This window comes from Leopardus geoffroyi, chromosome B1 (assembly GCF_018350155.1).
Source record: "Leopardus geoffroyi isolate Oge1 chromosome B1, O.geoffroyi_Oge1_pat1.0, whole genome shotgun sequence".
In the NCBI taxonomy this organism is placed as follows: domain Eukaryota; kingdom Metazoa; phylum Chordata; class Mammalia; order Carnivora; family Felidae; genus Leopardus; species Leopardus geoffroyi.
Genome location: NC_059327.1, coordinates 174,448,083 through 174,462,921, shown reverse-complemented (window position 1 = coordinate 174,462,921; position 14,839 = coordinate 174,448,083). Strand labels below are relative to the sequence as shown.

General features: G+C 40.2%; 1 protein-coding gene across 2 annotated transcripts in view; it reads left to right on the top strand.

Moving 5' to 3' along the window:
• NWD2 (NACHT and WD repeat domain containing 2) overlaps positions 1–14,839 on the top strand; it is a 185,576-nt gene that overhangs the window by 85,853 nt on the left and 84,884 nt on the right. The window contains exon 3 of one of the 2 annotated variants that reach the window (XM_045474293.1): positions 7,771–7,887. In XM_045474293.1, coding sequence (XP_045330249.1) covers positions 7,771–7,887 — 117 coding nt within the window. Of the gene's footprint in view, positions 1–7,770; positions 7,888–14,839 lie in introns of those variants that run through there. The other variant, XM_045474294.1, reaches the window with a different exon arrangement.

The window sequence follows — 14,839 nt, the reverse complement described above, 5'->3', positions numbered from 1 at the left end:
GGAAGTACCATAAAGTAAACAGCCCAGGTTCAAATCCCACCTCCATACTTGCGACCTCCGGGGCTTTGCACAGGTTACTTCTCTCTGCCTCAGCTTTTTCATTTACAGAAGAGAGACAATATTCTTGTCTCGTAAGTTTAAGGAGTAAATAAGTTACTCTGTGTAGTATCTGGTAGAGGAGGAGGAAATCTTAGTTCTGGTGATCAGATCTGCATTCTAAAAAGCTCCCTCTGCCCACCATGTCGTGAATAGATTAGAAGAAGCAAGGATGAAGGTAACGCAGGGAGTCGGAGTAGCAAGACAGGCACAGGTGCACTCCGATGCGGTGCTTGCTGAAATCCCAGCGATGAGAACAGAGCCAACTTTGGGTCTTTCACTCGGGCACCTGCTCTGTGGACCTGCCACCAAAGGAAGCCGGTCCCTGGTTGCTGCCTAGCTGCTGTTCCTTCATGGAGTGGGCTTCTCCAGCTTCTGTTCCATGGCCATTGGCTTCTAGCTTGTGGTTCTTTTTTCTGCCTCCAACAACAACTGCTCCCTTCTCTCCCTTCATTAGGCCTGAAAAGTCCAAGGTGCTGCCTTACTCCGTGGTTTAGTTTTCTTCACTATCACATCATAATTGTTAGGGCTGTCCAGAGGCTAAATCTCCAAGACACAGAGGCCTCAGGTGTGAGCAGTTCGTCATCCTCATGAGGCTTTGGCTGAGGCATCACCCACCCTATGTCATACTCTTGGAGCCTTCTGGTGATTGTGTATGACCACTTGTCTCAGCCAGTCCTCCCTGGACTTGATTTAGCACCTGACTTTCCCAGAAAAGTCCCATCTTAGTCATGTCCCCATTTATCTTTGTTCTATATGTCATGACCAAGAGAATAATTGCGAGGTAACCTAAAGTCAAGACTTGCTATAGTTCTAGTAAAAGGGTGGCCGTGGATGATGCGGAGCTGAAGAGGGTTGTTTTTCTTATATCCTATGCATCTTAGGGAAGTCATTCTAACCGGAGCGAGAATTACCATACCTGTAAACCGTACCTCCCCAGTTTCTGGCGAACCTAGTCTGAGGTTTAAGACTCCTCCCTGTTTACATTCTCCTGCAAGGTGAACATTCTAGTAACAAGACACAACTAAATCAAAATCAAATGAGTGCTGTATTGACCTTGGAAGTTATGTCCATATCACCATAATGTTGCCCTTGTTCAAAACTTTCTGACCTGCTGTGTGTTCTTTTGAATATTTTTAGTGGTGGCAGGTTTTAATCCCTTTAAGGATAGGTCTGATTTTTTTGAAAGAGCTTAAGGCCTTTTCAAAGCCATGTCTTACAATGTAAAGGCCAGTAAGGCTGGGAAAATACCATTTTTAATAAAAACAAATCTAACAATAGAGTGACCAGAGGTTTTTTCAATACAAAATAAGATAATTCCTGCAGAGGAAATGCCCTGGGCAGTGGCAGAATTGTTGGCATGAACACGTAGCCTCCCATTATAATAACTTTGAGAAACAGCCTTCGTTTCAGTACTGTGTCTGTTCGAAACCAAAATCGGCCGTACTGTCTCTGTAGTTACACTCTTGTCTTGCATTCAGGTAGCGTCATATGATAGCATGGGAAAATCGAGAAGGAACCTATTTTGGAAAATATTTCAATTCAAAGGCTGTTTCTGAAGAAATGATAGTATGAAGCCATGGTAAATGCCAATTTGACCTTTTTTCTGGTAAATCATAAGGTTATGTTTGGTTTCTTACAGGCTGCTTTGTGTTTGCTGGGCAGTCTTGGTATTCAAATGGTTATGTCTGATTCGAGTGGCCAAATTTGTTAGGGCCTTTATTTGCTGGCTTTTTGTTTTCAAACCAATTCAGCACATTAGAATCATGATGAATTAGCTTTCCTAAGAATATTTTAAAGCAAGTTAGATGGCTTTAAGTACAAAAAGATAAAATCAGATTACTTTCCTGAGTGTTTATATTTCATGATGAAATAAGTAAAGGCACATAAAATGTGCTGTCAACAAGTTAGTATTCCAATAAATAGTAAATTAGATTCAGTGTCTGCAGTGCTTGGGCATTAGGCTAAAAGCTAAACTAATTTTTGTAAGTATATAATAAATCTTGTCTTGTTGGGCACTTTGGATTCCAACCCCTTTTTGCCAGTTATTGATCATGCGAATAGACGGCAGATTTGCCTGCCTAAAATGGTGTTTTGTGTTGCATAAGTTGGATGTTTCCTTTATTTATTTCCTCCCTGCCTTCATGGTTACTTGATTTTATCTTTTTTCGTCATTTTCTGCCCATAAAGACGTTTGAGAAAGAGTAACTTAAGGGAGAAAAGCTGGAAGCAGGAGAACATTTAAACAAAGTGACCAAAGTAAGGAGACGTGGCATTAGACAGCCCTGGATGAGGGCCATGGTGGCCAAACTTTAAGAAAGTCAATAAGCAAAACTTATTACGAAAGACTTCCATTGGTGGCAGATAAATCATGTGTCCCTTAGGCTTCTATTTGAAAATATAAGTGAAATCCTTGTTTTGACTCATACCCTGGTCATTTGTTCCACATATATTTATTTAGATTTTATTGTTGACTCTTAAAATTGTAGGCGCTTGATTTAAACATCTACTGTTGTTGCTCTCGGTTCTACTGTGAGTAGGAGACGGAAGACCTGTAGAAAATCACGGTACTAAATGGATGCACAAAGTGTCATTGAGATGACAACCACAAAATCGTCCCCCTTAAAGTGTGATTCAGTACTTTTTAGTATAGTCAAAGTTGTGTAAGCGTTACAATTTTACAACCTTGTCATCACCTCAAACAGAAGTCCTGTGCCCTTTAGCTGTCACTCTCAAATTGGCCTGTTCCCCTCCCTCCCTACTCTAGCCAACCATGAAACTGTTGTTTGTCTCTGTAGATTTGCATGTGCTAGACATTTCATATACATGGAATCATATAGCGGATTCCTTTGTGACTTTTTACTTAGAATAATGTTTTCAAGTCTCATCCATGTTGTAGCATCAGTATTTCACTACTTTTTGTTGCCAAATAATATTCCGTTTACAGATATACCACATTATATTTCCCCATTGATCGCTTGATGGACATTTGGACTGTTTCCACATTTTAGCTATTATGAATAATGTTGCTACGAATATCCGTTTTTGTGTGAACGTATGTTTTCATTTCTCTGGGAGAACTGCTCGATCGTGTGGTAACTCTGTGTAACTGTTTGAGGAACTGCCAGGCTCTTTTCCAAAGTGGCCGCACCATTTTATATTGCCACTAGCAACGTATGACACTGCTCCACATTTTCATTAACACTTGTTATTATCAGTCTTTTTAATGGCAGCCACCCTAGTGGGTGTGAGGCGTTATCTCATTGTGGTTTTGATTTGCGTTTCCCTGATGACTGATGATGTTGAGTATCTTTTCATGTGCTTATTGACAATCTATATATTCTGTGAAGAAACGTCTACTCAGATCTTTCGTCCATTTTCGATCAGCTTGTCATCTGATGGAGCTGTAGGAGTTCCTTATGTATTCTAACTGCAATTCCATTATCGTATAGGGTCCTCTTTCTCTTTTTTTAATGTTTAATTTTGAGAGAGAGAGAGAGTGCACACGAGCAGGGGAGGGCAGAGAGAGAGGGGGAGAGAGAATCCCAAGCAGGCTGCATGCTGAGTGGAGCCCCACACACGGCTCGATCCCACAACTGCAAGATCACAACCTGAGCCCATATCAAGAGTTGGACACTTGACTGAGAGACCCAAATGCCCCTCTTTTTACTTTCTTGACAGCATCTTTTGAAGCACAAAACTTTGATTTTGAGGAAGTCCAACTTCTCACCTTTTTTCTTTGGTTACTTGTACTTTGCTATCATATCTAAGAAACCATTGTCAAATCCCAGTTCACAAAAATAAACTCCTGTGTTTTCTATAAAACTAGTTTTAATTCTAAAACTAATGTCTGTGATCTATTTCAAGTTAATTGTTGTATATGATGTGAGGTAGGGTGTCAAACTTCATTCTTTTGTATGTGGATCTCCAGTTGTCCCAGTACCTTTTGTTGAAAATATGATACATTCCTCATTGGATTATTTTGGCACCCATGTTGAAATCTGTTGACCAGAAGTGTGAGGATTTATTTTATTCCATTGAATATCCTTATGCCAGTATCACACTGTCTTAATTATTGCACCTTTGTAGTAAGTTTGAATCTGGAAGTGAGAATCCTCTAACTTTGTTCTTCCTTTACAAGTTGTTTTAGCTATTCTGGAATAGCTAAATAGCTCTTGAATAGCTAAATTGCTAATAGCTCTTGAATTCCCGTATTCTGGGTTTTAGGATCAACATGTCAATTTCTGTAGGTAAGCCAGCTTGGGTTTTATAGTGATTGCTGTGAATCTAAATATTAATTTGGGGAGTATTGCCATCTTAAGTCTCCCAGTTCATTTACTTGGGATGTCTTCCAGTTTGTTCAGATCATCTTTCATTTCTTTCAGTAGTGTTTTATAATTTTGAGAGTGTAAATTTTACATTTCTTTTGTTAAATCTATCCCCTAAGTTTTTTATTCTTTCTGTTGCTGTTTTGTTTGCTCATTGCTGGTGTACAGAAGTACATTTGGTTTTTGTATGTTGATCTCGTATGCTACAACCTTGCTCAACTCAATGGTTCCAACACTTTTAGTGGTTTTCTTAGGGTTTTAACATATAAGATCATGTTATCTATGAATAAAGATAGATCTACTTCTTCCTTTCCTATCTGGATGCATTTTATTTCTTTTTCTTTATTATTTTATTTTTATTTATTATTTTATTTCTTTTTCTTGCCTAACTGGAACATATTGCCCTGACTGGAACATCCAGGAAAGTGTTGAATAGAAGTGGTGAGAATGGATATCCTTCTTTGTTCCTAATCTTAAGGGCAGAGTTTTCATTATTAAGTATGCTATTATTATATGCCCTTTATTCGGGTTAAGGTAGTTAATTTCTATTCCTAGTTTTTTGTGTGTTTTATCATGATGGGGTGTTAGGTTTTGTCAAATGTTTTTTCTGTATCTGTTAAGATTGATCATTTGATTTTTTTCCCTTTATTCTATTGGTATAAAGTGCATCACCTTAGTTAATTTACTGGTGCTCAGCCAACAGTATTATCCCAGGTATTCCTGGGATAAATACCACCTAGTTGTGTTGTGTAATACTTTTTACATGCTAGGTTTTCAAGTGTTCTTGAATATATTTGAGTATTCTAGAATCTTCTCCTTTTGTTTTATACTCATGAGATACTGCCCTGTCATTTTCTTATATGTTTGTCTGCCTTTAGTACGAGGGTCACACTGGTCTCATAGAATAAGTTGGGAAGTGTTCTCTCTTCTAATTTTTGGAAGACTGTGAAGAATTGATAGAGTTCACAACAGTGCATCCATCTGAACCTATGCTTTTCTTTCAAATTCCTACTTAATCTCTTTTCACATTTCTGTTCATATTTTGTTTTGTCTTGAGTCTGTGTGATTTGTCTCTCTCTAGGTATTTGTCCCTTTAAGTAATCTAATTCATTGGCATGTAGTTGTTCATCGTATTCTCTAATAATCCTTTTTCTATTTCTATAAGGTCAGTAGTAATGCCTCTCTTTCACTTGTGATTTTGGTAATTTTGAGTATTTTTTTTAATGCAGCTAAAGTTTTGTTCCACTGTGTTCAGAGAACAAACTTTTGGTTTCACTTATTTTCTCTATTGGTTTAGTTTTTTCTTTAATAATTTTTTTCACTATATTTGTTACTCATAGTTATCTTAAGACCCATCTTCTCAGAAACTATGTATGATTTATACCAACTTAATTTCATTGAGCTACCATACTTCTTTATAACTCTATTCCCTTTTTGGACTGTTTTTATATAGGTTACATATCCAATTATATTTTATATAATTTTATGTCATTTAAAGAGGAGAGGAGAGCAGGTATATATTGATAGCATTTGTTATATCAACCTTTACATTTACCATTTCTTTTTCTATTCATTTGTTCTAAATCAGACCTTTCCTCACATGTCCAAACAGTGTCTGCCAAAAGGATGGAAAGCAGGCTCTCTGAATGACTGTTAATCTGTGCGTGGTACAACTAAGTGTCAGCATTCACATTGCAGATCTGTGTGTTTGACAAGTTATTGGTAGATGGCCAAAAATGTCTTGTTCTAATAATCTCAGTAACTTACAGTTATGCCAAATTAAAGTTTCTGTTATGGTGAAGTAGTCTGTATCTGTGCTTTCCAACATGAGAGTCAGTAGCCACATGTGGCTATTGAGTATTCGGACTGAATTAATTTAAAAAAATTTTTTTTTCAACGTTTTATTTATTTTTGGGACAGAGAGAGACAGAGCATGAACGGGGGAGGGGCAGAGAGAGAGGGAGACACAGAATCGGAAACAGGCTCCAGGCTCTGAGCCATCAGCCCAGAGCCCGACGCGGGGCTCGAACTCACAGACCGCGAGATCGTGACCTGGCTGAAGTCGGACGCTTAACCGACTGCGCCACCCAGGCGCCCCAAGGACTGAATTAATTTTAATTTATATTTAATTTTAAATAGCCAAAGTTATAGGCTCTCATACGGGACACCAAAGTTATCATCTCAGATGACTCCTTCCTTAATACTGTGATTAAACTTTGTAAGGTAGATTAAAGGGAAGAACCCCCAAAATATATGATATTCATCATTTATCATAAAACATAAGGATATTTTTTAAGAAGTTGTTATATCTTTGTCAGCCATCTAAAAACTCATATGCACACAGAGAACTGGTGCAGACACACCCATGCAGGGCCATGGCCAGGAGACGGGAGGTACGCGAGCCCTTGAGGCCCGCTTGGGGCACCATGGAGGACACACGCTCTGTGCCTGCGTCTCCGTGAATGCCATACAAACAGCCAGTAAGGAGGGGAGGTTCTTTTTCTGTTTGTGGGAAACAAGAAAAAGGAAATCTTCAAAGCTACAATTGGAAACATTTAGCTTATGTATGCAGAACATCAGTTGAGTAAAGGGAAGGAAACCCATAATGCTCTTCATAGATTTTTCAAAGAGTGTGCTTGCGGAAGTTTTCACAGACTCTCAGCATCTTCCCTCATACTCTTTGAAGTAAAGAAATAGAGGATCCTATTATCCTCACTTCTCATTAAGGCATGCCGCCTTTCATTGTTTCCAATACATGTTTCTCAGACATATATTGATGAAAGCCAAACTGCTCTCAGATGAAACAGACATAAACAAAATGTCTATTCCCGTGGGATAAAGCATGATAAAAATAAATACATAAAACCTAAAAACACCTGTTAAGAAATGTAGATGTTTCCCTCTAGGTCAGTATATATTAATGCCCATTACGGTTTTCCCTTCTCATATTAAGATGCACAGCACCATTATACACTATTAATTGTCTCAAATAATGTGGTTGCCATATCCCCGTTGCTTCCAGACATGTTTTTTGAACTCCTGTTAACCATTTCAATATAAGGAAAAGTTGGTTCCACAAAACCTCTGCTGACAGTTAACATTTCATTCTTCTCTGGGCCTATGTCAACAGTATAATAAAGAACAAAAGACATTACAGTGTGCACACCTATCATGGGGTAAAACAGTGTATCTGTTTGGATCTTAAATATAATTTTCCCTCTTAAGGGAAAACGTGCTGCAAAGAGGAAAGTTAAAAGTCACGTTAGCTTAACACTGTAAGTAAGAATAAAGGTAAATTAAGTTTTCCTGCAGGTAAACTAATGTTGCCTCGTCCATTGGTTCCCAGGTCATAGATCTCTACTGGGGCATCGATGAGGACGAGTGGGACAGCCCCGAGCTCCAGAAGACACGCATGAAGCAGCTGGAGGAGTGTTTGAAAACTTCCGCAGGTCCATGTTTTGTTGTGGGTATAAAAACACTAATGCTTTATATTAAATTGTAGATGATTGTGAGAATTGTTGTTGGTTTGTGATTCTTAAGGGACTTATAGTTATTTTGAATGAGGAACAAATCCTGGCTTTTCTCTACCTATTGAAAAACTGTAAACTGTCTCCTTGCCCTAAATGTGTGAGAACAAAACCTTCAGCTTCTCCATAAGCAGCACTGCAAATTCGCAGTGAATAATTCGCAGTGGTAATCGAAGGGGTGACTTGGGTCTGACAGCAGTTTCCCCCACACCTTGTGATTAGCAGTAAGGATTACTGTGTCCGTGTACAGTAAGTAGCCCGATTTTCCTTACAGGGTATAATGTATTACATCAGTGTCTCCCTTTCTTGACACCGGAATTGTTGGCAGGTTGTTGTTGTTGTTTTTTTTTTTTTTTTTTTTTAACACACTGACTGAAACGTTTGTTAAAGTAAACCAATGTAGGATGTCAAATCCACCAATAGAAAGTGATGCCCTATGGGAGGAAAAAAGTCTTCAGAGTGATTTTCAGCTAGATGTTCATTAAAGGCTACAAATGCACAGGTTTTTCAAGTGAGACATATTTTCCAAAGAATACGTACTCTTCTATGTACACACAGTGGTAGTATGATATGTGGGTCACTCTCTGGCAGGTGATTGTGTCAAATCACTGCCTTAATTTAGCTTAAGAAAGAATTAGCTTATCCTGAATCCAGACAGATTTTAGCAATTGATAGGGAAGTTACCCCTCTCAACACAGAGATGTTGAGGCTGATAGATGAATCTGAAACTAGTGAATGCTTCAAAGAAAATAGCATACAGTTAAAAGCCTAGAGTTAGTGTGTCAGCAAGAGTTTTTAATATTTATTTGCATGTCTATTTATATTCAGTTCCACAAAGGATTAGGAAGACAGAGATGATATCAGATATCCAGCCACGCGATAGTGAAGTTCTTCCTGAGGATAATAAAGTGCATAAAGGTTCTACAGCATTTTTAGTATCAGTATATAAATTATTTACTTATTTGCCAACCACTTAATGCCTCTGTGCCAGGCCTTGCTCTTAGTGCTGGGGATATGGTGGGTTGACCCATATGAAGTGGTTATTTTGTCTGCCACTTATGATTTAACCTTAGTTTTGAACTAAGAAGGTAAAACTCCCTGCCCTTAAGCAAAAACAATATAAAAACAGAGAGGGGGACAAAATAGAGGAGACTCTTAACTATAGAGCACAAACTAAGGGTTGCTGGAGGGGTTGTGGGTGTAGGGATGGGCTAAATAGGAAGGGGCATTAAGGAAGACACTTGTTGGGATGAACACCGGCTGTTCGCAGAAGACTGATAAAACTAACCACTTCCAAAAGTTTTAATAATTATTGGGCACATACAAATAAAATAAAGAATAAATTGCCAAAATAAATAAATAAATCCGACAAAAAAAAACCCCAAAAAACTCCTTGCCCTTTCGAGAGCTTGATATTCTTAAGTGGGCCCAAAGGGAGAGGGTAGGCAAAAATGAAGAAAATAAAGAAAATAATAAGTGCTATGGAGAAGAATACAAAAAGGAAGGAGAAGAGGGAAGACCCATGAGGGGAGAGATTTGTTATTTTCGGTAGAGTGGTTGGAGACAGGCCTTACTGCTAAGGTGTGGGTAGTGCCTGTGAGGGGAGATAGGAGGAAGGACGGGAAAGAACCAGGTATATTTCCAGAGCAGAGTGTTCCAGGGAAAGGAGTTGGGACCATGCTTGGCATGTTCAGGGAACAGTATGAGCAAGAGGGGGGAGGACAGGATGATCTTGGGCTTGATCATCTTGAAGTTGGCTGCAGAGATTTTGCTTCCAATGACCTGAGAAGCCACAGAGTATTTTGAGAAGACTGAAGTGACCTAAACTCTCTTACGGCCCACCACGGCTGCTAAGTGTAACATAGAGGGCAGAGCGGGGAGCCCCCTTAGAGCACTAATGCAGGAAGCCAAACGAAAATACATGACTTAAGGGGTTGAAGAGTGGACATCTAACAACAGTGTCCTGTGGTCTGAACGGAACAAGACAGTCCTGAAAGCCATGTAAGATATCTGAAGATTTAGTAGGGGAAGAGGAATTAAGACCTTTTCCATGGATCTTCAGAGGACAAAATTAGGACCGGCAGCTGGAAGGAACAAGAAGACAGGCTTCAGCTCCAGGTGAAGAAGTTGGAAGATACAGCACTCACTGGTTTGGGGGGGGTCGCATATCCCTGGGCTCTGACATTTCATAGCTGCCTGACAGTGGAGGAGTTTCTTTACTACCCTCAGCCTCAGTTTCTTTATCTGTGAAATGGGGATGATGCTGACAATAGTTCTCTGTCTCCTGGGGTCCCTCTGAGGATGAAATGACATTCCAGAGCGCTTTGTAGTGTCTCATATCCGGAATCCGCAGTAAGTGTTGTATCACTGTTACCTCTCAAAACTGTCTAAAGATGAAATCATCCGGCCAGAGTGCAATGAGTGCATCATTAAGAAAGTTGTCATCAAAGGAGAGGTAGGGGTGCTGTAGAGGAGACTCAGTGGAAGACAAGTTAGACCAGGTTCCGTGATGCTTGGAAAGCCCAACTGGAGAGGTCCGCCCTGGGGAATCACGGTTGTTATGCTGTCCTGATTCAGCCTCAGAAAAGTCAGGAATGAGGGACATTCTCCACAACCCCCCCCCCTTTTTTGTCTCCCTGTAGAGCATCATACCCAAACTACTAAAATTAGCCACGGCCATTAATTCTCACAATTTGCTGGTAGGGAAGTGAATAAAGACTGCCAGCTTCAGCAGGTTCTGAGAATAAAGGTTAAATGAGAGAACATAGGAACAGCTTCATTGAATGTAAACAAATGATTTATCCCTTCTCCTGTTCCGTGTTGAAACTCAGGGGAACCAGGATGAAACCCTGTGGATACAGTCAGGATTACTCACCCCAGTGATCCTGAACCAGGCAAGACTTCTCTCCCTGCTTATAAGAAATATAGTACGTCTCTTATGGCCTTTCTTGTTGTAACTATGGTAACAGCAGGCGTGCATGTGTCGCCTTTGAGCTCCAGTTTCCTTGCCCAATGCTTCCTTGCGTTACTTCTAGAAGTCATCATGACCCCTGTGGCTTGCAGCCCATGGCATATTATTCCCCCTAGTGCTAAACTCTTTGGCAGGAAAATTCGCTATTGCTGAATGACAAAGTTTGTGTATTTTCAAAGGCTTCACAAATACTAGCCTTATGTTAGATGCAGATAAATTCTGCAACCAAACAAAGCTCGTTTTAAGTACCCGGGGAACTGAGACCCAAAGGGAACTTGGACCTAAACGTTGTATGTGCTTGGCTCTTTCCAGCATCCTTTCCCAAAAGCGGTCCTTTGGGATATGGCCTGAGGTCATACAGTCAAGAAGGCTAATCCTCCACACCTGTCTGTGCACATGTTTGATCACAGGATGGGATGGCATCAGGTGCCTATATACGTGTCCGGTTTCTCAGAGGATCCACTCAGGAGACCTGTCATACTGAGAATACATCATTTTCTTGTAGGAAAGCACACGCAATGGGAAAAAGCCACACTTTGTATTTCGCAACCTGAGTTAGAGCCCTGGTTCTGACAGAGCCGTTAACTAACCTCACCCTGCTTTAATGACCGCATCCATAAAATGGGGAAATAACCGTGAACTACAGCAAACGTAGAACAAATATCAAAGGTTTGCTGTAGGAACCAAATGTGATAGTTCTTGATAAAGGGATGCACAACCATTAGTTATTATTAAAGTGGGATTTATTTTCAAGTGAGAATAAAATGCTTTTACCCGTAATGGACATTTATGCAATATTGGACATTTTTCCCTTTGAAAATGGTGATGATAGTCTAAATGTAGAAAAGCACTAAGACTCGATTCACACCGTCAGATAATAGCAGATAATAGAATCAAATGTTATAGGGGTTTTGAGTTCATTCTTAACAAATGTTGTAAAATGTAGAGTATATATTCATTTGCTGGATAGGAATTTGCTGGAATTTACTTAGACCTTGACCTGCTCCCAAGGAGGGGTGTTGACCAGGACCGCACTGTTTACAGGAAGACAGCTTACACCGGAGTCCAGAGTCCTCATCTTCAGAGAGTTGCCTCAGCCCCCACCAAGTGTGGGAAGCTTAGCAGAATCTTCCCCACAACCTGTCCCACCCACTTAGTCCAGAAAAACCTCTTATGAAGGGGGAGGGGGGATGCCCTTGAGCAGAGTTCCTGTATCCGTGGCCCTCTTCGTGATGCGTGTTTATGGAGAGGAAGCATTTTCTTGTCATCCTTCCAAATTTGGAGTACCCCAAAAGAATTGCTTGTGACATTTCAGCATTGACCCTGGACCTTAGGTGAAGGCCTATGTCTTGGCCAAAGTTCATTAAAGCAACTGTTGGCTTGAGGAACTGGGAGTTTGAGAAGCTTCCTTACAGGATTAGAAGAGCTTCCGCCAAGGGTGTCAGAGCTGTGGGAGATGCAGACGGCGTCTCGCTACATTCCCTCAGTCCAGAGTGGGTGATGTGGAGATTTACTGAGGGAGAGGCATTGGCAGGCTACCCTAGGGGATTCGAGCCAGGCCTGTGCAGCCAATACAGGCAGCTCCAGTTACCACGGACTGAGACAGGTAAGAGGTGATTCCATGACTTCACATTCAGAGGGCCATTCCCCGTATCTTAAGAGTCAGGACAAAGAGAATGCGGCATGCTTTGTCAATTTCCAGAAGTCTCAGGGAGCCATAGTCCATATAGCATCCTCACTGGGGTACCAGACGTAAACAGACATAATCTGTCAGCATTGGATAGAGAAGCATTCCAAAAGAACGGAACTACTGCCATCATTCTGACCTGAGCGTAAGTGGATGCCACACCCATCTTCCACCCCACCCCACCCACCCCTACACACACACACACACACACACACACACACACACACTACCGTCACTGGCACCAGTGGTACTTGCAGAGAGCACTCTTGCCGACCACAGACGGCTCCTGGCAGCTGCACTTGAGACTATGCACAAAGTGGGAAGAAGGAAGCTCGGAAATAGACATTTTCAACTGGGCTAAATTTCAAAACAGAAATATGAAAACAGAATGAAAGGGTTGGACCAAGAAATCGATCACTATTGAGCAATTTAAAGTTTTTCCACTAGGCAGAAGAATAAAGATGAGACAGAGCAAGGTCCATAGTTGTTACTGGTAAAAATGAAACCTTTCCATATTTGCACATCACAGAGGGACACTACTGAATGGAGCCTACAGCACACGGATCCGTTCCTTGTCACCTGCCCCCACTCTCCTCCAACTGCCATGATGCTTCAGATTTGGGATCGTTTTGGTTTTTTAATAATTTTCAGTGAAGGAAAACTATACAGTGAGAGTTCTGAAATCACTCAATTTGAAAGATGTGTTCTCACAACAGTTTAGCTTTGCAAAATATTTCATTTTATCCATATTCCATTATATGATTGATTTACCGTTTGAGGTATACTAAATTAAATAGAAACATGAAAAAAGATTACAAGTGCTTAGTCTCAGTTTGTACTTTAAAAAAATATGCAGGGGTTGTGTATGATTTAGTTCTCACATTTATAGGTACAGGTTTACTAGTCAAAACATAAGAAAAATAGAAAAATAGTCATTGATCAGAGCTGGAAAACATTTAATCAATCTAGATTTTTTTTTAAGTCCTTCCCTAAAAAAATTAAATAAAACTTAATCTGAAGCCTTAGATTTTCAACATGAAGTCTTATAGGGGCACCTGGGTGGCTCAGTTGGTTGAATGTCTGATTTTGGTTTCGGCTCAGGTCATGATCCCAGGGTCATGGGATTGAGCCCCGTGTGGGGCTCTGCACTGAGCGTGGAGCCTGCTTGAGCTCTGTTCTCTCTCTCTCCCCCACCCCTCTGCTCCTCACCCTGAATTGCATACTCCCTCTAGAAAAAAAATTTTAAGACATTTTTATAAAATTAAGCTTGTCCAGTTGAAACCAACTAGTTACTGTAGCTCTAAAATAGGTTCCAGTTGGGTTCCAATAAATTACCTGGTTATCACCCAAGTAATGATAGAATGAGCAAACACTGAAAATTATTGAAAAGGAAGCTAGTTATCTTGTTTATAGAATCCAAGAGATTCCTTTAGTTCATTTTTGCTAATGTATATAGTTTAAGCACGGTTTCACAGTAAGAAGAATTATGGACCGAAGAGAGAACAGGAGAGCAGTCAACCTCTGTATAACTTAATTAGTAAGAAAAAGTGTTCATTGGAAACTGTAGTCCAAAGGACTTATGTTTCCGAGTGGAATTTCAACCACTTAAAAAATTATAAATATCCTGTTTTTACAGAGATAGTAGAGCTTTGAAGATATCAATGATTAGACAAGTTCCATGTCCAGAGAGAAAAGTCCTTTCTTGGTGAGCTGGCATTACATTTGGAGGAGGGCCAAAAGTAAACACAGTTTTCTCCGTGAGACATGTGCTGCTCAGTGGGCAACATGGAATAATGGAAAGCTGGGATGGAAAAGCAGAGTGGTCTTCTTCCACAATCTCTTACTGTTTAGAAAAACAAAGTCCACTGAAACCTAACATGAATATTCAAGTCTTGCCATTGACACGTTTGAATTCAAAGTCAACTGAATCCAACTAAACCTACAACCTAGTTGCACCCAGTTCAAATACTGCAACTGACATGATCAGCCTCTTCTCCTGCCTAACAGCAAAAGGAACCCATAAATAACAGCTCTTCTAAATACAATACCCAGACAAAAATAGACACATAAATAAATGGAACAGAGTAGGGAGCCCAAAAATAAACCCACACTTATATGGTCAATTAATCTATGACATAGGAGCCAAGAATATACGATGAGGAAAAGATAGTCTTTTCAAAAAACGGTGCCCAGAAAACCGGACCACTTTCTTTACACCATATGCAAAAAA